Source organism: Pimephales promelas, chromosome 1 (genome assembly GCF_988280905.1).
Source record: "Pimephales promelas chromosome 1, fPimPro1.hap1.1, whole genome shotgun sequence".
Lineage (NCBI taxonomy): Eukaryota > Metazoa > Chordata > Actinopteri > Cypriniformes > Leuciscidae > Pimephales > Pimephales promelas.
Window position 1 is genome coordinate 7,643,025 of NC_142769.1, and position 20,372 is coordinate 7,663,396.

At 35.4% G+C, this 20,372-nt stretch overlaps 2 protein-coding genes across 2 annotated transcripts in view; one reads left to right on the forward strand and one right to left on the reverse strand.

Moving 5' to 3' along the window:
• Window positions 1–5,108, reverse strand: part of LOC120477827 (adhesion G protein-coupled receptor A3) — a 52,745-nt gene extending 47,637 nt beyond the window's left edge. Inside the window, exon 1 of the mRNA XM_089121703.1 lies at window positions 4,009–5,108. Within this exon, the coding sequence (XP_088977829.1) occupies window positions 4,009–4,232 (224 nt within the window). The 5' untranslated portion in view covers window positions 4,233–5,108. The remainder of the gene's footprint in view (window positions 1–4,008) is intronic.
• Window positions 5,109–7,255: 2,147 nt separating this feature from the next.
• Window positions 7,256–15,401, forward strand: gba3 (glucosidase, beta, acid 3). Its single transcript, XM_089121708.1, has 5 exons — window positions 7,256–7,456; window positions 7,891–8,115; window positions 9,711–10,519; window positions 11,568–11,691; window positions 12,532–15,401. Exons 1-5 carry the CDS (start codon window positions 7,381–7,383, stop codon window positions 12,741–12,743), a joined length of 1,446 nt encoding a protein of 481 aa, XP_088977834.1. The 5' UTR covers window positions 7,256–7,380; the 3' UTR covers window positions 12,744–15,401.
• Window positions 15,402–20,372: the final 4,971 nt, after the last annotated feature.

The following is a 20,372-nucleotide window of genomic DNA, read 5'->3' on the forward strand; positions in this document are numbered from 1 at the left end:
ATAGCCATTTATGTGCCAAACTAAGTATTTAAGACCCTATGAATGAAGTTTGTTTAGCTATTGTAATCCTTAGACTTCATATACAAGGTCTGAGAACTTGACACTTCTGAATTTTAACTATCAATCTCATTCAAAGGGACAAGCTCACAAAGCTTCACCAATGTAACGAGAATGTTAAAATATCAATCTAGGGTTCCACTTTACATTAGTGATGCACCAAAATTTGGGCAACTACAAATATTTGTCTGAATAAGCCATAATTATTTAATTTTTTCCCCTGGTTTCAGCCGAAAACATTATGGAGAGCCATCTATTTCATGCACACAATGTGATCAAGTTTCAGATAAACGTGTCAAACGTGTGGAACACGTCACTGTGACCAAAAACATTGCAAGAGTAGCAATATGTAAAATGTAATTGATGAAATTTTAAGAGGGGTCTCGTTGACGCAGAACTTTACTATGACTAGTTTAATTCACCACCCTGCAGTATAAAGAGTTCAACCACCCAATAACCCAAATTTATTTTTGGTTTTCAGCTAAAAGAAAACTTTGATTTCAGTAAAAAAAAAAATATTTCAGTCCACATAAAGTAGTGAAATATATGCTTTTACACAACTAATTCAAGGCTTCAACAGGACTAAGAGTGCGTTAATTTCCCCTCACTGGAGCAAAGTCTTTGTTTTTACAGGTGTTCTTCCTCTCTTTGCAAACTTGAAGAAAGACGAACGCATCGTTCAGCCTTTCAGACATGCTTGATGTCCATCTCTGAAAGACAGTCACGTGGACCGCTTTTTGTTAACTCTAATAAGGCTGCAACGCCAACCACAGAAAGAGCACAGGGCAAAACTAAACCACTGTAAAAAAATTCTAAATTATCATTCTGAAGATCCTTAAAACATATTAAGTCTAAATGTTTGACTGGTAGAGTGCATAACATGTAATGTTACCAAATATTTTTAGCTTTAAAGCAATCCATTATTTTTTTTAAATTCTGTCATCATTTACTCAACCTTGTGTCCTTCCAAACCCTTAAGACTTTGGTTCACCCTTAGCCTTGTTTCCACCGCAATTGCGGTAATTGCAGTGGAAAAACGGCTTTTGACAGAAATTAAGAGGTTTCTGTCCCTCCACTGAATGTCCACACAACCAAAAATTAAATGATCCAAAAAGGTTGTAAAATTAATCCATACAGAGCGGCTTTGTGAAGAGATATATTTGCTTTATATGATTGACAAATTTAATTTCAATTTTTAATTTAGATTGACGCACACAAATAAAGCATCACATAAGTTAAACATGGAAGCTCATGTCTGCATCATGCGCTAGATAGAACAATCCTAAAGTTAAGTTCACGCTACAGGATTTTAAGCCCGATTTGCAAATCGTTGAGCTCGCCGACAGATCAGGGTGTTATCGCGTGCAAATCGCGGGGATTAAGGCCAATTTATACTTCTGCGTAGGGTGCGCGCAGTAGGTACGGCGTAGCATACGCACAGACACGTCCCATTGCGCGTATCCTTCGCCGTCGCCTGACACGCACCTCCTCAAAAATGTAACTACACGTCGCGACGACGCGGACCGCAAGATCGGTGATTGGTCGGCTTGGTAGCATCGCATTTCCTCCTACGCATTTCCGCACGTACCTTCTCACGCATTTCCATCACTGTCTATGATTTCCACACGTACCATCTCCGACGTCTTCTTTCAGTTTTAGTAATTTCACTAAAGTGAACTGTTTTTCCACCTCAATAAGCTCCAACTCCAACATGATCCACTCTCTTTCAATCGCTATTGCTTGTAGTAACCTAGCCGCGAGGAATCTAAACACAGTGGAACATTAAAACTCTCCGCCGCCAACTAGTGTTTCGGAGCAGTACTGCAGAGCAACAAGACCTGAACGCAGAAGTATAAATGCTCATAACGGCGTCGCCTACGTGCGTAGCCAACGCCGCACATTACGGCGTACCCTCGACGCAGAAGTATAAATTGGCCTTTAGCAGGCGATGAACGCTTGCCAATCTGCTAGTATGAAAGAGCCAACAACACATCAAAGACGCTTGCAGACGCGTTACCAAGCCCAGAAAAATATCAATAATAAAGAAAAAGAAAAATATAGCATGCTAGATATCCAGAGGTGTCGCGTGACTCAACCTCAGTGATGTCATGAGCTCCAGCCAATTAGAGCAAGGCATGGGTTGAGGTCACCGAGTAAATCTTATTTTTTCTTTCTTTGCATTTTTTTCTCAGAGCAAATCATCGTGCAAACAGTTTGAAGCACTAGTTTCTGTCTGACGTCCATATATTCGCGTGTTGTGTTCTCTGGGGTATTGCTGGGTATTGATGCACCTGCTGTTTCTCGTCATTTCCGGTTCGTTTTATCGTGTGATTTTTCGTGACAAAACGTGGTTTGTAGACAAGATAGAATCGTTGGGTGACTACATGAGAGCAAGTCATGTAGTGTGAACCGCACAGTTCAGCCCGACGTTTTAAAATCATGTAGTGTGAACAAGGCTTTATTGGAACCATGCACAAGATTAGCGCAAAGTGCTGAAACCATATTATAATAGTTCGAATTTCCAAGGATCAGCATTCTCCCCTAAAAGTGATTGGGCAGACCAAACCGTAAGTCGTAGAGACTTGAAACTTTGACGGATGGTAATACTCTCCTTGCCTACAATGTCAACAAATCTCGCCCTAATCTGCCTGATGGTGGCGCTACAGCTATCAAAAGTACGTAAAGGCTAGTCGTAGTTTTTTTTTTCCCGATCTGAACCAAACCAGTGTAGAAAGATTCTGGTCTTTGGACTGTAGATTCCAGATTTCATCATATTCTAGTCAGAATGTGAGTCTGATACTGCTCCACAGGGCTTCGATTATGAGGCGTGTCTAAACCGATACAAGAAAAAAAAAAACCCTGCACTCAATTGGATAGACCTACAACCAATCAGAGCAATGTAGTATAGTTGCATAGCATAGTTGTCAACAACAGAACTCAACTGCTCGCACGCTGGAAAAAGAAGTAAAATAATGAGTGTTTCATTCTTTTACTTGGTCCTCCATGAGTGCGAGTGTGTGCGATCAAAGGAGAAACCACAACGACCACAGGATTTTAATTGCACCCCATCTTCTCAGTGACCATCGGAGCCAGCTGATAAATAAAAATGTTGCCGAATCCCATAGGAAGGGCGGCAAACACATGATCTTGTTGTGCAATAGGTGATTTGGGGAATGCTAACTTTCGCCAGCTAGCATTGAATGATGAAACACATGCTATAAATTTCATTCGGACCGAATGCAATGATTTAACATTTTATAGTCCTACGCCTTCCACAAAATACAAACCGCTTAACATGATAATTGCTATCAGGATGTGAAGAGACTTTCAACCAGCACATCTACTGCACCTTTAAGTAACAACAGTGAAAGGTCACACCAGTTCACTAATATTTAGGCATGCAAAATGAAAACTGCACAAGCGTGTACAATTTAGGTTACCCAAAATTAAGTAAAATACCATTTAAATTTTATAAGTATTCCCTGTTAATAAGGTACGTCCTGTTATTGTTATGATGACCAACCTTTTATGACTATTCACATTTGTTTTAATCATAGTTCAATAAAGAAAATCATAAATGAATTGACTAAGTGTGTCCTTCGAAAGGTTCAATCGCACACAAAAAAAATAATTTTAGGCTAATCATTCTTGACTAAAATTATTAGACTTTTGAAGAAATGCAAAAAGGTAATCAGCTAATTATTTAGTATCAAATGATCAGTGTTATAACATAAAATATGTTTTGTATATTTACTATGCATCTAAGTCGTTCAGTTTGATCTGTATGACTTTTGAAAACAGTTTGTTTATCAAAAGGTTCCCAGAAGGACCAGAAGTGATGAGGTCAGATGGCAGGAATGACCCTCGTGATGTGTGGTTGGGCTTTTTTTTTTTTTTTTTTTAGATAAATGGCAATGTTCATTCTGTGAGGAAAAAAGAGTGTTAACTTACAGTGTGACTGTTCTGTTCGGAAATGATTCAGTAGAAGGCACCTGATGGAGCTCCATGTTACTGCAGACCACTTTTCTGTCCAGTGTGGCTCCAGACGAAGAGCTTTTCCCTACTGCACTTTTGGAGCGTTCATCATATGATTTACATTCAGTCGATGCTGCAGAGCTCGAGCTTCTGAGAAGCACAAAAGCCAGGAAAAAGACACAAGTAGCGCCCACCGACATCACTCTTTCCTTCGTTGATATTCACACGGCAAGACGAGGGGTCAGATTAGCATATAAATAGCCCCAGAAAGCCTTTCGTTGCTGTTGTTTATATGTAAACACGTTCTCTGCAAAGAATATTCGTCAAAAGCCATCAAGCAGAGACGCTGGCCAGCACTCCCTTAAGTCATGATCGAAATACTGACTCGACACAACATTAGATGGGACGATTTATCATGGTTTTTGCTCTCCACATTAAGCAGTCCGAAAGGCAGCGGTCGAATATCCTTCTTTGTTTTCCATAAGCATCATTGTACAACTCAACAAACCTTCTCCAGCCGGTTGTACGCAAGTTTCCACTGTTTTACACGAAGCATTTTCTTTGTTTCCAGTCAAAAGTCAAAGTGGATATCTCGCTCCAGCGCTAAAAGAGAGACAGCTGCAACCATCCCGAGATAACAGTCTTACTTACAAACTCAAGGAAAGCTGTTCACATAAACTTTTTCTCTGTGCTCATCGCACTCCACGTTTGAACTCCGAAAGAATGGAAAGAGCTTCTGGACGGTAGTTATTTGAAGATTATCTAAAACAGGTCATTAATCGCGACATGTCCGCGTGCCGAACAATAAAACCATTCTTGAGAAACTGAATGCGTAAAGTTGGTCTCTACTTTGCTCCTGTTCCCCATAAGCTGAATGCTGTTACGACCACGACGGTAAAAACGCTTTGTGAGAGATACAACCGGAATGTGCAACCCAGGGTCCGAGAGTGAAGGTCTTCGGTCGGTGAGATAGTAAAAGCGTGAATGTGTCCGGCGCTATTCAGTTCATAGCCGAGTGTGTTGCTGTTCTCTGAGCCTCGGGCTCCATGTTCCATTTCCTCCCCTGACGTCATCATAGGTTTGGTCTGAACTCCAGTGAACACCATAGACTGGGGCAACACCGATCCTTTTAACCCTGTTGTTATTGCCCACATTATACGATATTGCATTTAATTTAGAAGATAATATTTTCTATACTGAATCAGTCAGTAGGCATATAATAGAATATCTCTCGCTCTTTTTTTAATCCACATATTTTGTTGACCCTGCAACAACATTCCGAATGAACCCCAAACCTAACCCTGATCATATCCCTAAAATTAGAGGGAAAAGGTGTGTGAATAATAACTGACGTAGAAGCACCTAAACCCGGGTTGTAAGCCTAAACTTACATAAAATTTAAAATGGTCACTTAGGTTTGAATGGTTGATTGGAACATTGTTCTATCTATAGGATCAACAAACATGTTGATAGAGGAACATGCTGTAGGCTACTGGTGAAATAGCATTCATGCCAAAGGTCTTTGTTTAAATATTAACAAAAAATGTGACAGATTTCTGAAGCAGAAGGCGATGCGATACAATACATACATTAGGCTACATATAGCCTATGATACACACACACACACACACACAGACACACACACACACACATATATATATATATATATATATATATATATATATATATATATATATATCTTACTCTCTTGGGTAAAACAGCTCTTTCCTCGACACATTTTTTGAGGTTATTGAAGTTGTACCCTGTAAATAGCCATCTGATGGTAAATGCACTTTGTTAAATTATATCATTCTGAAAATTAAAAAAAAAAAATCTTGTGAATTCTTGCCCTCTTTGGTTTTATCAGTAGGCTATTAACCCCTCTCCTTGTTTTTTAATTATATAATTCAGATTTCTATTACCATCAATTTTAGTCATTAATATTCCAGGCGTGCAAATTGCACTTGCTACTTTTTCCACTGATCTGTATACTGTAGATTAGAGTAAATCTTTTTACTTTTTACTCAAATTTAACAGGTTTAAATGACTCTTAAATGGGCCATGATAATAAGAGTCAATTAAACCTGTTAAAATAGTTAGTATATAAAACTGGTCTAAATGTTTTATGTCATTAAAATGTTGCTGATCTGTGTGAAATGCAGTACTCTATTTAAAACATGTATGTTAAACAAAATGCAGTTTATGACCTCACCTCATTAATTGAGAGACTATATTTTTCTATCTGTAAAAAATTATTTTGTAACAACAGATTATTTAAGACTATGTAAAGTGCTAAAGTATTTGTCAGGATTAACTTGTAACCTGCCAGGTTACATAACAAAAAATATGCTTTTCTATTTACATTATTCTAAATTTTAATCTAAAATTTACATCTGAATATATATATATATATATATATATATATATATATATATATATATATATGTATAGTATTCAGACATAATTTTTAATATAGCATATTTTATCTAAACATGTAAGAGACAACTGAGTGACCCCCTTCTGCACTTAATAAAAAACACACCCATTTCCTTTAAAGTTATGGTTTTCCATTACAAAACCACAAAACAAAATGCAACACAATACTAAAGGATCCTTAATCCATTGTGCTCATTTGTTTTTGTGTGGCCCTCACAAAAGGTTCTCTTTGCATTGCTGCACTACAAACAAGTTTAGACAGGTTGGCAGTAGTGGAAAAAAAAGAAAGAAAAGGAAAAAAGTTAGCTTAGATGGGTCTTCGTCGTATCACGAGCTGACGAGAACAATGCCTTGTGCAACGTTCGTGACTCTGAATCGCATGGAGATGTTTCGGCTTCCCATGGGATATATCTTTCTATACATTGTCATTGTGAACAGGCAGGGACAATTTAGAGCCGTACGTGTGTAAAGAGGACTGCGCCTCATGCAGGTCAAAGGCTATATCCTTGGGGCTATTCAGTTCACATTTACTTTCTAGTCTCTTACGAAACATGACAAACATGACAACAAACTAAACCAATTGCATTACAATTCGTTGGGCCTAAAAACAAATTATTAACGGTTCTATTCTACCCCCCCCCCCCCCCCCCAAAAAAAAAATTAAGCAAAACACGTCAAAAATGTAAATGATATTAAAAAAGTCACTAATGTAGCCTAAATAAATATATATAAAAAAAAAATAGATTGGACGATCTCGTGACGGTGCGCAATGACGTAACGTGCAGGGCGTGCTTACGTTCACTGCCAAGCCGCGAAACAAACTGCAGACAGACTTGATTGCATGTATTTATTGCATTCCCTTTAATAACGGGATAACTTTGTCTAGTTTCCTCTTCATCATTGTCTTAAAATATGTCTTCACTTGATGTCACCGTATTTCCAGAGGACTTTGCGTGGGGAGCTGCGACTGCTGCTTATCAAATAGAAGGTACATTTTACTAGTGTTCATTTACTGTAGTAAACGTCGCGGTGGTTGCACACCTATCTGATTTAACTCACTTGCAGATTCATCTTTTCAGGAAGCATGTAATATCAACAATTTGCAATTTTCTAAGAATATAGCGTTCAGTTACTCTAACAAAAATACTACAAAGATTTTTAACGTGGCATCATTATATTGTCATGTTTCATAACAAATACCATGGTAATTATGGTTTTCTTCATTAGTACAATGCAAATACCATGGTAAGCTGATATTGCTAGATTATAACACCCCAGTACTTTTTGTTTTGAAGGCAGATGTGGATTGTTATTTTGTAGCACTCAAACTTTGTTATTTGACAGTTGTACATGTCAAACGAAAATTAAATGAGAATATATTGGGTCTAACATTTCCTTTCGATTCCTTAAATTATCTTGCAGGAGGCTGGAATATGGATGGTAGAGGTGCCAGCATATGGGACACATTCTCTCACGTCAAAGGACGGGTGTTTGAAGACCATAATGGAGATGTAGCCTGTAACAGCTATCAGCTCTGGAAAGAGGACCTGAAATGTATCCAACAGCTTGGTCTCACCCATTACCGTCTGTCCATATCCTGGTCACGGCTCCTTCCCGATGGAACCACAAATCATGTCAATCCAAAAGGTGCTCATGGCAACCTTTGTGAGGTTCACAAGAGTCAAATAAAAAAAAAAAAAATCAATCTTGTGTTCTTTCTCGGTGATAAACAGATTTACAAACACTGTAAATAATACTTTGAAATTATGAATTTCACTAAAAAACGCAAAAAGATTAGTTGCTTATCTAAATAGCATATATATTCAACTGTAGGAACAGGAAAATATGAAAACCAAGTCAAAATGCTTTTATTGAAGCTCTAGCATTCTTAATCCAAGAACAAGTTTGAGCAAACAAAACATCAACTTCTCTGTTTTCTTAGATTTTATTTCAGCTTCAAATAATTGTTTACACATTTGTTTAAATTTATTTTTTATGGAATATTGCATTGTTAATTATAAATGGTTATAAATGCACTTTTTATAAAATTTAAGTGCCATCGGAATGTTTAATCAAAATCATTATGTTTAAACAAAAACCTCTCATTGACGTCTCTTTTCTGATTATGTGTCGCTCATATGCGATCAAAGCAATCAACAACAACTATCTAATCAATTTCTAATGGACAAAATCAAGTCCTGCCCTACTTTTGTCACATTAGTAAGGAAAATATCTGTTTCATGACGACTCTAAATTATTTAAACGATTGACACGGACAATGTAAAAAAGTGTGCAAGATTAATTTTTACAGAAGCGTACTGCATTCACTTGAAAAAAACTGTCTAACTGAAGAATGAGTTAATTATCTCAGAATTATGTGATACTTTTTCATGGAAAAAACGTTTTTGCTCTGTTTTTCTGAATTAACGAGTGAATTATCTCAGAATTATGTGATAATTTTTCATGGAAAAAAGTTTTTGCTCTGTTTTTCTGAATTAATGACTTGATTATCTCAAAAATTAGGAGTAACTCATTAATTCTTAAAAACAGACTGATTTTTTTTCAAGAAAAATATATCATAATTCTGAGATAAATAACTTGTTAATTCAGAAAAACAGCAAAAACTTTTTTTCTATGAAAAATTATCTCGTAATTCTGAGATAATTAACTCGTTAATTCAGAAAAACAGAGCAAAAAAAAAATTTCTATGAAAAATGATCTCGTAATTCTGAGATAAATAAAAAGTTTTTGCTGTTTTTCTGAATTAACAAGTTATTTATCTCAGAATTACGAGATCATTTTTCATAGAAATTTTTTTTTGCTCTGTTTTTCTGAATTAACAAGTTTTCTATGAAAAATTATCTCGTAATTCTGAGATAATTAACTCGTTAATTCAGAAAAACAGAGCAAAAAAAATGTTCTATGAAAAATGATCTCGTAATTCTGAGATAAATAACTTGTTAATTCGGAAAAACAGCAAAAACTTTTTTCTATGAAAATAATCTCGTAATTCTGAGATAATTAACTCGTTAATTCAGAAAAACAGCAAAAAAAATTTTCTATGAAAAATGATCTCGTAATTCTGAGATAATTAACTCGTTAATTCAGGAAAACAGAGTCGATGTTGTTTCATCAAGTGAATGCAATACGTTTCCATAAATTTTGTCCTATTTGTTACCTAAATCATTATACTTCCTGAAGTTGCTTACCTGCGTTTTTGACTTTTTCCCCGCAACCCTCAGGTGTGGCGTATTATAACGAAGTGATCAACGACTTGATTGCTTGTGATGTGACGCCCATGATCACATTGTACCACTTTGACTTACCTCAGGCCTTACAGGATCTTGGTGGATGGAACTCGGCAGATATTGCAGACATCTTTGAAAGTTATGCCAGGTTTTGCTTTAAGACCTTTGGGGACAGAGTGAAGCTCTGGGTCACACTGAACGAGCCCTATATTTGTGCCAAGCTGGGTCATGAGGATGGCATCTTTGCCCCTGGGATCAAAGATCCAGGAATATCAGTCTACTTGGTGGGACATAACATGCTGCATGCACACACCAAAGCCTGGCATACTTATAATACTCATTTCAGGCCTTTACAAGGAGGGCAAGTGTCTCTTGCCCTGAACAGTGACTGGGCAGAGCCGTTGAACCCAGACTGTCCTAAAGATGCTGCAGCCACTGAGCGCTACAAGGACTTCACTCTGGGCTGGTTTGCTTGTCCTGTGTTTTGCACAGGAGATTACCCAGAGTCCATGAGATTCAGGATTGAGAATAGGAGCTTGGATCTGGGATACAAGCAGGGCTCTCGGCTACCACACTTCTCAAAGGAAGAGCCCACTCCTTTGGGCACAGCGGATTTCTTTGCACTAAACTATTACACCTCTCGGAAAGTCAAAGATCTAAGTAGTGCTGGTAAGAACAACAAGCTCAGTTTTGCGGGGGATCTGGGGGCAGAGGGGGTTGTTGACCCGTCATGGCCCATATGTGGGGTTCAGTGGTTGGCTGTTGTTCCTGATGGATTGCGGAAATTGCTGAAATATATAAAGGTACCTTCATTTATTTGTGCACAATTCTCTCTAACTTTCCTTTAGGCCGTGTGTCCACCAAAGCGTTTTTAACGCTAGATGCTCTGCTGAAGACGCCGTGCTTTGGCTGCTTGAGAGCGTTTTGGCAGCTTAGCGTTTTTCCTCTTTGTCGCCATCTCTGTTCGAAATCTGCAACTGCAGATATTTGCGGAATTATCAACTTTATAAGAGTTGTACTTCGACACCCTCGACACGGCACAGCGCGGATGAACACAATGTTTGAGGAGACTGTGAGGCTGTCAGTCACCACGCCCGTGTGGATACTGGCATTCAGAATCACAGATTATTATTTTTGGAAGTATGACCAAGATAAGAATTTTCACCAGAAAATGTCATGTGAACTAGTAAGAAACATCCACTTTTGTTCTGGTTCTTATATTGCAGTAAATCGCGCTGATTAAATCTAACAATTGCTTATAAGTTATCATATCACGCAAATCCGTGCAAATTATAGTTTGTTCTTAAATTGTTAATGTTAACAACGTCAGCATTGCGTGACTACATGTAATGTCGTTCCGATATTGTCCTTATTTTCGCATGGGTCCGGTTGCAGTCTCTTTTTTTATGTAGCCACTCCAAAGTTTTTTTTTGCATTTGCATTTTTGCATTGGTGATTGTAATTTGAACCTTTCTGGATCCGCCATCAAATTGATAAGTTTAATCATATCAAGTGCTGTGAGAAAAGGCTATAAATCTCCACCTCCAACATCTTCACACGCAATATAGCCGACTAGCCGAGACTCCTTTTTGTCTACAGATCTGACGTAATGATGCAAACACATGCTTGAATCTCATCTCAAACACATGCTAGAAGCTTACCGTTTCGAATCGAGCTATCGCAAGCAAGATAGTTTTGAACACTTGGCTGGTTATGTATTTTCTCAAATATGTATTTTGGATAATTTTTAACCCCAAAAAAGCTACGTACTGCAGCTTTAATTAGGAGTATATTTATTATACAGTGATTCATATGTTGTCTTATTAACAAAACATTTGCTTGTTTTTGTAGGACACATATTCCAGTCTGCCCATCTATATCACTGAAAACGGCTTTTCGCAGATGGGGCCGGTTCAGATAGAAGATGCCGACCGCTCCCAGTACTATCAGGACACTCTGCAGGAAGTTGGCAAAGGTACTGTCATATTAACTCTGCACAATGTACAATAAAATCGCTCAAGAGTACAAAGTTCATTTTATACAGTTAATTTTATACAGACTACTAATGCCCTTGTGAAAAAGTGTGCTTCAAATGCGCAGTTGTATTGTTCTTAGGCAAAAATAAATAGTTTTTCCTTAAAAATGTACTTATTATTATTAAATTATTTAAGTGTACAAAAGAGACTACACTTTGTTTCATGACTTTCTTAACACACTTAAGTTCCCTTTTTAGTGCACTTTGGAATGATGTCAAAGGAAAAGTTTGACTTTAAAATTGCTTCTTAAATAATTATTTTAATCTTTTGTTGTCCTTTTAAAAAAAGAATACTTTTTTTTAAGTGTTGACTATACCATACTAAAAAAAGTGCAATGTACTAGATTATTATTTGAAGTGTAGTGTTATTCAATATTACATTAATTACATTTATATTTATATTACATTTAATTTGGAACTTATAAAACTTTTTTTTTATTTTTATAAAACTGCCATTATAAAACTTGGAAGAGCCAGGACATTTTTTTTAATATATCTCCGATTGTATTCATCTTAACGAAGAATGTCATATACACATAGGATGGCTTGAGGGTGAGTAAATCATGGGGTAAGATTAATTTTTAACCTTTAAGTGTAGTTCTTTTTCACAAGGGTGGATGTAGTCCTAAAATAGTAAAATCCAGTTTACAGTCCAGTTAAACAAAAAGTTGAAAGTTAAAGTCCTTGTATTGTAACTTTGAGACCCAGACTACTGGAAGTTTTTCAAATATGATATACTATATTTGTTAGTATAATATGGATGATGTGTTTGTTTTCCAGCTATCAGTCAAGATGGAGTGAATGTAAAGGCATATTTTGCCTGGTCACTGCTGGATAACTTTGAGTGGAGTGATGGCTTCAGTGTGCGCTTTGGCTTGTATCATGTGGATTTCTCTACGCCTGAAAAAAAACGCACCATATACCGCTCTGGTAGAGAGTATGCTGCTGTCATATCCAAACATCGCACTCAGACCAAACCCAAGAACATTTAACAACATCACTAAGACAAACATCAAATCAACATCAAATGTTGAAATGTCGAATGAAAATGCAGCAATTCTATTTTTTGCAGCCTAAATAATGAGAAGCCTAACTGGTTACACTACTACGGAGGCGTATTGCATTCACTTGAAGAAAAAAAATCTACTTAATTTTTCATGAGAAATTTTTTTTTCTCTGTTTTTCTGAATTAATGAGTTAATTTTTCATGAGAAAATTTTTTTTTTGCTCTGTTTTTCTGAATTAACGAGTTAATTTTTCATGAGAATTTTTTTTGCTCTGTTTTTCTGAATTAATGAGTTAATTTTTCATGAGAAAATTTGTTTTTCTGTTTTTCTGAATTAATGAGTTAATTTTTCATGAGAAAATATTTTTTTCTCTGTTTTTCTGAATTAATGAGTTAATTTTTCGTGAGAAAAAAGTTTTTGCTCTGTTTTTTCAGAGCAAAACAGAGAAAAACAGAGCAAAAAAAAGAAAATTCCATGAAAAATTAACTCGTTAATTCAGAAAAACAGAGCAAAAAAAAAAAATCAATGAAAAACTAACTCATTAATTCAGAAAAACAGAGCAAAATTTTTTTTTCTCATGAAAAATTAACTCATTAATTCAGAAAAACAGAGCAAAAAAAAAATTCCATGAAAAATTAACTCGTTAATTCAGAAAAACAGAGCAAAAACTTTTTTTCTCATGAAAAATTAACTCATTAATTCAGAAAAACAGAACAAATTTTTTTCTCATGAAAAATTAACTCGTTAATTCAGAAAAACAGAGTAGATTTTTTTTTTCTTCAAGTGAATGCAATACGCCTCTGTACACTACAGTGTTGCTTGCTGTAAAATCAAGTGAGTCATTATCATTTAATCGAAGTTGGACTTAATTCCTTTAGCTGAGGGTTCTTGAACATTTAGTATGAAGCATGAGCAAGAAAATCAGGGTTTCAGTTCTAGTGTTTTGTTGATAAATGCTGCCTCTGTGTGGCCAAAAATGGAATTAAATTTGGAACAGCATTTTGTGCTGGTATATTGGCTGGGATTGCTGTATGCGAGTTCTACAGTCATTTCATTACACTCTCCTAATGGTGTAAAATGAGAATGTTAATGTGATATTAACATAACAGGTTGTAGTAATTTTACATGCAAACTGAAGTGCCGTTAACTGGATTGCACATGTAATTACCATTGGAAATGAGGGAATGCTGAATCTAACCGCAGCCCTAAACTCCCAAGGGAGTAAATGGCTGAAAAAAATTAGCGTTCTGTTCTAATTATTCACCCAGGAACAGCCATTATTGCATCCTATAAATGAATAATATGAGATCACATCATATTTGATTGTATTGTTTGAATTCTCATACGGGAATAAAGCAACAATAGAAGCTATTTTTAATCCTCATGTTCCAGTCAGGCTGGCAAATACATTTTTATACAGGTTTCATCACTATAAATTAGTGTATTTAATTGTAACATTCAATCACCTCCACTGATGGTCAATTATACAGATGTCAAATTAATGGAAGCACATTTTTATTGGAACATACTTATATTTTGACACACTTATGAAATATTCAGAAACAAGGGAACTCATTAGATTAATATAAATTAACTGAATAATTTAGCTGCTAATTAACTATTTCCAGTATGAAGTAGATTATATTCAAAACCTAGAACTTGTGTCCAAAACATGATTAAAATCTGGAAATAGCATTAAATATTTGTGAATTCCTGCTTGGAAAAAGTAACATCAATTAAAAAAACGGGTATTAATTGGGTATAAAAATAGCTTTTTGTGAGTGCATTCTATATAGTTACTTTTAAAAACCCTTATTTATTGATCATGAACAATTAAATAATTCATGGAAATGCACTGGTCAAGAAGTGTGGGAACCCTGCTAGACAAGTGTCCTATAGATTTCAGTGTCAGTGACAGTATGTGTTAAATGATATGGCTCCAGTGTTGGCGGCAGAAGCCAGCAGGGAGTGAAAGATGGCGAAACAGAAAGATAGAAACAGAGATACCCTGTGAGATAAAGGCAGTCTCAATGAATAAACCACAGAAGAAGAAAAACAAAGCGTGTATGCGAGAAAATCCACTTCAAAGTGCCTTACCTAATAACGTCAGATGTTGGATTCTGCACTCCTGATGATGCAAGTGTTACATTTGGTCATTTTGAGATCATAAAACAACTATAGGCCAGAAATCACATTATTATACCACAATGAATGGATGCAGCACCAAATAACAATACACCAATAACTGATTTTTTTAATGTTATTACAATAGTTGAAGAACCTCGTGAGTGACTGAATGCTTCCAATCAAAGAAATATTTGTCAAATAAACACGACTTGAGGCCTTCCTCGAATTGACCAATTTCTACAATATAGGATTATTAATTTACATTTATATTTCTGAATCAACATGCACCAATGCCAATTTTTCTATAATTTGTAAAATCATTATGTTCAAAATTGGCCTTAAATGAGTACATGATGTTAGCTAACTGGGTGATTTGTATATGCACATTTCTGAAATGCATAACTTGGACACTCTTGGTCTCTTAACAGATCGCTCTAAATTGTATTGCATTTTCTGTAAAGCTGCTCTGAAACGATATGTATTGTGAAAAGCTCTAATAAATGTGAATTTAATTGAATATATAATTATAATAAATGCTGGTTTAGTGATATTTCATGATTAATCTAAAATGATAACAGTCAATATAAAAACCTCTTTATTTGAAATATTCTAAAGCCCACTTGTTTATTTCTGCTTCACTTTGTGCTTTCATGTACAAACTCCTGATTTTAAATCAAAATTAGATTAGATACTATGGAATTAATTGATATTTAACACCTACAGGTCAGTAGACTACGGAAGCGTATTTACGGAGGCGTATTGCATTCACTTGAAGAAAAAAAAAATCTACTCTGTTTTTCTGAATTAACGAGTTAATTTTTCATGAGAAAAAAAATTTGCTTTGTTTTTCTGAATTAATGAGTTAATTTTTCATGAGAAAAAAAGTTTTTGCTCTGTTTTTCTGAATTAACAAGTTAATTTTTCATGGAATTTTTTTTGCTCTGTTTTTCTGAATTAATGAGTTAATTTTTCATGAGAAAAAAAAAATATTTTGCTCTGTTTTTCTGAATTAATGAGTTAATTTTTCATGGATTTTTTTTTGCTCTGTTTTTCTGAATTAACAAGTTAATTTTTCATGGAATTTTTTTTTTGCTCTGTTTTTCTGAATTAACAAGTTAATTCAGAAAAAACAGAGCAAAAACTTTTTTTCTCACGAAAAATTAACTCATTAATTCAGAAAAACAGAGAAAAAAATATTTTCTCATGAAAAATTAACTCATTAATTCAGAAAAACAGAGAAAAACTTTTTTTCTCATGAAAAATTAACTCATTGATTCAGAAAAACAGAGCAAAAAAAAATTTCTCATGAAAAATTAACTCGTTAATTCAGAAAAACAGAGCAAAAAAAATTTTTTCTCATGAAAAATTAACTCATTAATTCAGAAAAACAGAGAAAAAAAATTTTTCTCATGAAAAATTAACTCATTAATTCAGAAAAACAGAGCAATTTTTTTTCTCATGAAAAATTAACTCATTAATTCAGAAAAACAGAGTAGATTTTTTTTCTTCAAGTAAATGCAATACGCCTCCGTAGTAGACATTCACAAAGAGACAAATATATTTTCAATGTAAAAAATAGAGATGGCAATATAAGTGAACTTTCCCATACCATCGTGACATTCAATTGACTGACTACAGCCTATTTGGACTGAAGTGAATGGGAACACTAATGGCACAATTACAAGGGATTCGCCGTTTCTGCTGGCATGAAGACTGTACTTTCAGCAGCCAGTTCAGTGTGGCATGTACATTTTCAGTTCCATTTAGTCCCGAATAATAGGCACTCACTGTGAACTGTCATCATCTGAGTGGTTGAAAAAGGCCTCCCTTGGGTCTCGATAATGACAGAATTATATTCTCAATTGATACTGCAAAGCCATTGTTTGTATAAGATCCTCAATAACAAAAAAACCCACATAAGCTTTAAACCAAGAAGCTGGAAAGATTATTGCACCAAGTACATTGCTATTTTTACTGAAATAATGATTGGAAACTAATGTCCTCATTTCTGTTCAGCCAGTGAGAATTTTTTTTTTTTTTTTTTACAGTTTTGGGTGGTACTACTTTACAAGTAACGTGAGTTACATAATCAAGTCACTAGTATTGTAACTACTTTTAAATTTACAACAAAATATCCGAGTTTACTCTTTCAAATAATGGAAGTTGCTTTGTTTTACACTGAAACCATGTTGAGGGAAATCAGGAGTGTGCAAAGGCTTTGTGTGAACATGATGGTTATTGTAGTTAAATGCGAGGATGCATTTACTCATCTCACCTGCAAAAAATCAGATTCATTATCCCTCAAAATGCAAACGCAGAATACAGGTGAAACTCGTGCAAAAGTTCATTTATTTCAGTAACTCAACTTAAAGGGATAGTTAAAGGGAAATTAATTTTTGAAATGTTTTAGCTTACCTCAAACAAGGGCATCCAAGATGTAGGTGTCTTTGTTTCCACAGTATTTTCAATTTTGACATTTTTCAGTCAAATGTTGTCAGTCATACACTGGAGGCTAAGGGGGTCCACCAAAAAGCATGCACAGAGAAGTCAAAATTACACATGATTTAATGACTCGTACATGTAAGTACACATTGATGGCCTAAGACACGAAACGAGCAGTTTGTGTGAGAAAACGAACAGTATTTTCACAAAGTTTCTACAGTCTGTGTTGGTTTGGGGAGCCATGTCATCGGCTGGTGTTGGTCCACTGTCCTTTATTACCCTTAGGTGCTCTTCGGTCATTTCTGACCGAAAAAATTTCTGTTTTGAAATTTAAAAAAATCACAGCTTCATCGGAATGTTACGAAACTTGGTGACTTTTATGGCATTATGTATGTGAATACAAAAAAAATGGAGGTCATGATCCGAGCATGCTAAGTGGTCGTAAAAAAAATAGTCACACTTGTGGTCTTTGGTCAAAAATGACCGACCCATAGGAGATGAATGGGAAATTGACAAAAAATAAATAAAATTCTCTGAATTTTTGTACATGCAATCTACAAATCAGCCACAATTCTAAAAAAAAAAAAGTACACCGCAGGAAAGGGGTGACACTCTACAACATCTAGAGTGCAAAACAGACAAACTCACCCACAAACACACACATAAAAACACACTTTTATACACAAACACACAAATACATTTTGATTACAAAAAGTATGTTTTGAATTTTTAAAAAAATCACAGCTTCATCGTAATGTTATGAAACTTGGTGACTTTTATGGCATTATGTCTGTAAACACACAAAAAATTGAGGTCATGATCTGAGCATGCTAAGTGGTCTTAAAAAAAATAGTCACAAAAATAGTCACAATAGGAAATGAATGGGAAATTGACAAAAAAAACAAATTCACAATTTTTTATTTATTTAAAAAAAAAATGTTTTTAATAAAAAAAAATCGTTTTTGAGATTGTTTCAACTTTATATATTAAAATCCACCAAAAAAAAAAATGTGTTCATAAACATATGGGAAATTCACATGCTTCTCCATAGAGAGCCGTGCATGCTATCTAGTGGTTACACCATGATTCTACGCTTTCTCTCTATACTGTAACCAGATGGTGCTAATTTTCTTCAAAAAATATATATATATTTTTTTCTGAAAGCCTAGACTCTATATTAAACTAAAATACTGGATTAATAATTTTTTTTGAAAAAAATAATATATATATATAGAAAAATATATATTTTTCCATGGCAAAAATAGACCATAAATATTGCATAAATATTAATAAATTCAATCAAATTGTCTCAAAATACTAAATTACAAAGAATAAATATTATAGAACAAAAATAAATTGCATTGGTTTTACCGGGATGGAGGAAATATAATTTTTAGGTGTCCGGTCACTTTTGACCGGGAAGATAACAAGTGCGACTCCGAAACGAAGAGCACCTGAGGGTTAAGTCCAGAGCAAACGTACCCGTCTACCAGGACGTTTTAGAGCACTTTTCATGCTTCCTTCAGTAGAGCTTTATGGAGATGCTGACTTAATTTTCCAGCAGGACTTGGCACCTGCCCTCACTGCCAAAAGTACCAAAACCTGGTTCAATTACCATGGGATTACTGTGCTTGATTGGCCAGGTAACTCATCTGACCTGAACCCCATAGAGAATCTATGGGGCATTGCCAAGAGAGAGATGAGAGACATGAGACCAAACCATGCAGAAGAGCTAAAGGCCACTATCAAAGCATCCTGGTCTTCCATAACACCCCAGCAGTGGCACAGGCTGATCGCATTCATGCCATGCCGCATTGAGGCAGTAATTCATGCAAAAGGGGCCCAAATCAAGTACTGAGTACATATGCATTATTGTAGGGGCTGACATTTCTGTATATAAAATCCATTTTTTGTATTATTGATTTCATGTAATATTCTAATTTTCAGAGATTTTGAATTTGGGGATTTCATAAGCTGTAAGCGTCATCAAACTTATAACAAATAAAGGCTTGAAATACTCACTTTGCATGTAATGAGAATATATTAGTTTCACCTTTTAAGTTTCGCCTGCATTACCTGCAATAATTAAGCATGTTAAATAAACCAAAGGCTTTATGTATTTAATCTCACTTTATTAACCAATGTCTTTGCTGCTGACCTTCAATGGTCCATTCAACCATACTAATAAGCAAAAATGACTCGCATTTGTTTTTAGTTTTTCTTTTAAAGCTGCAGTCCGCAGTTTTTCCTCTTTGTCGCCATCTCTGTCCGAAATCTGCAATTGCAGTCATTCACGGAATTATCAACTTTACATTACATCCACATTTATTCATTTAGCTGACGCTTTTATCCAAAGCGACTTACAATTGCTATATATGTCAGAGGTCGCACGCCTCTGGAGCAACTAGGGGTTAAGTGTCTTGCTCAGAGACACATTGGTGTATCACAGTGGATTCGAACCCGGTCTCCCACACCAAAGGCATGTGTCTTATCCACTGCACCATCACCACCCCTTCTTAACTTTACTTGAGTTATACTTTGACACGGCACAGCGTGGATGAACACAATGTTTGAGAAGAGTCTGAGGCTGTCAGTCACACGCCGGTGTGGATACTGGCATTCAGAATCACAGATTTTTATTTTTTTTTGGAAGTATGACTAACATATGTCATCTGAACAAGTAACAAACATCCACTTTTGTTCTGGTTCTGACATTACAGTAAATCGCGGATTAAATCTAAAAATCGCTTATGATATCACGCAAAACTGTGCAAATTATATGTTCTCAACTTGTTCCTGTTAACAACGTCAGCATTGCGTGACTACATGTAATGTCCTTCCGATATGTAACTTATCTTTGTTTTCGCATGGGTCCGGTTGCAATCTCTTTTTTTCTGTAGTCAAGTCCGAATGAAGTCTTTTGCATTTTACAGCGGGTGAATCTGTTGTCACTGGTGATTGTCGTTTGAACCTTTCTGGATCCGCCATCAAATTGATAAGTTTAATTATATCAAGTGCTTTGAGAAAAGGCTATAAATCTCCACC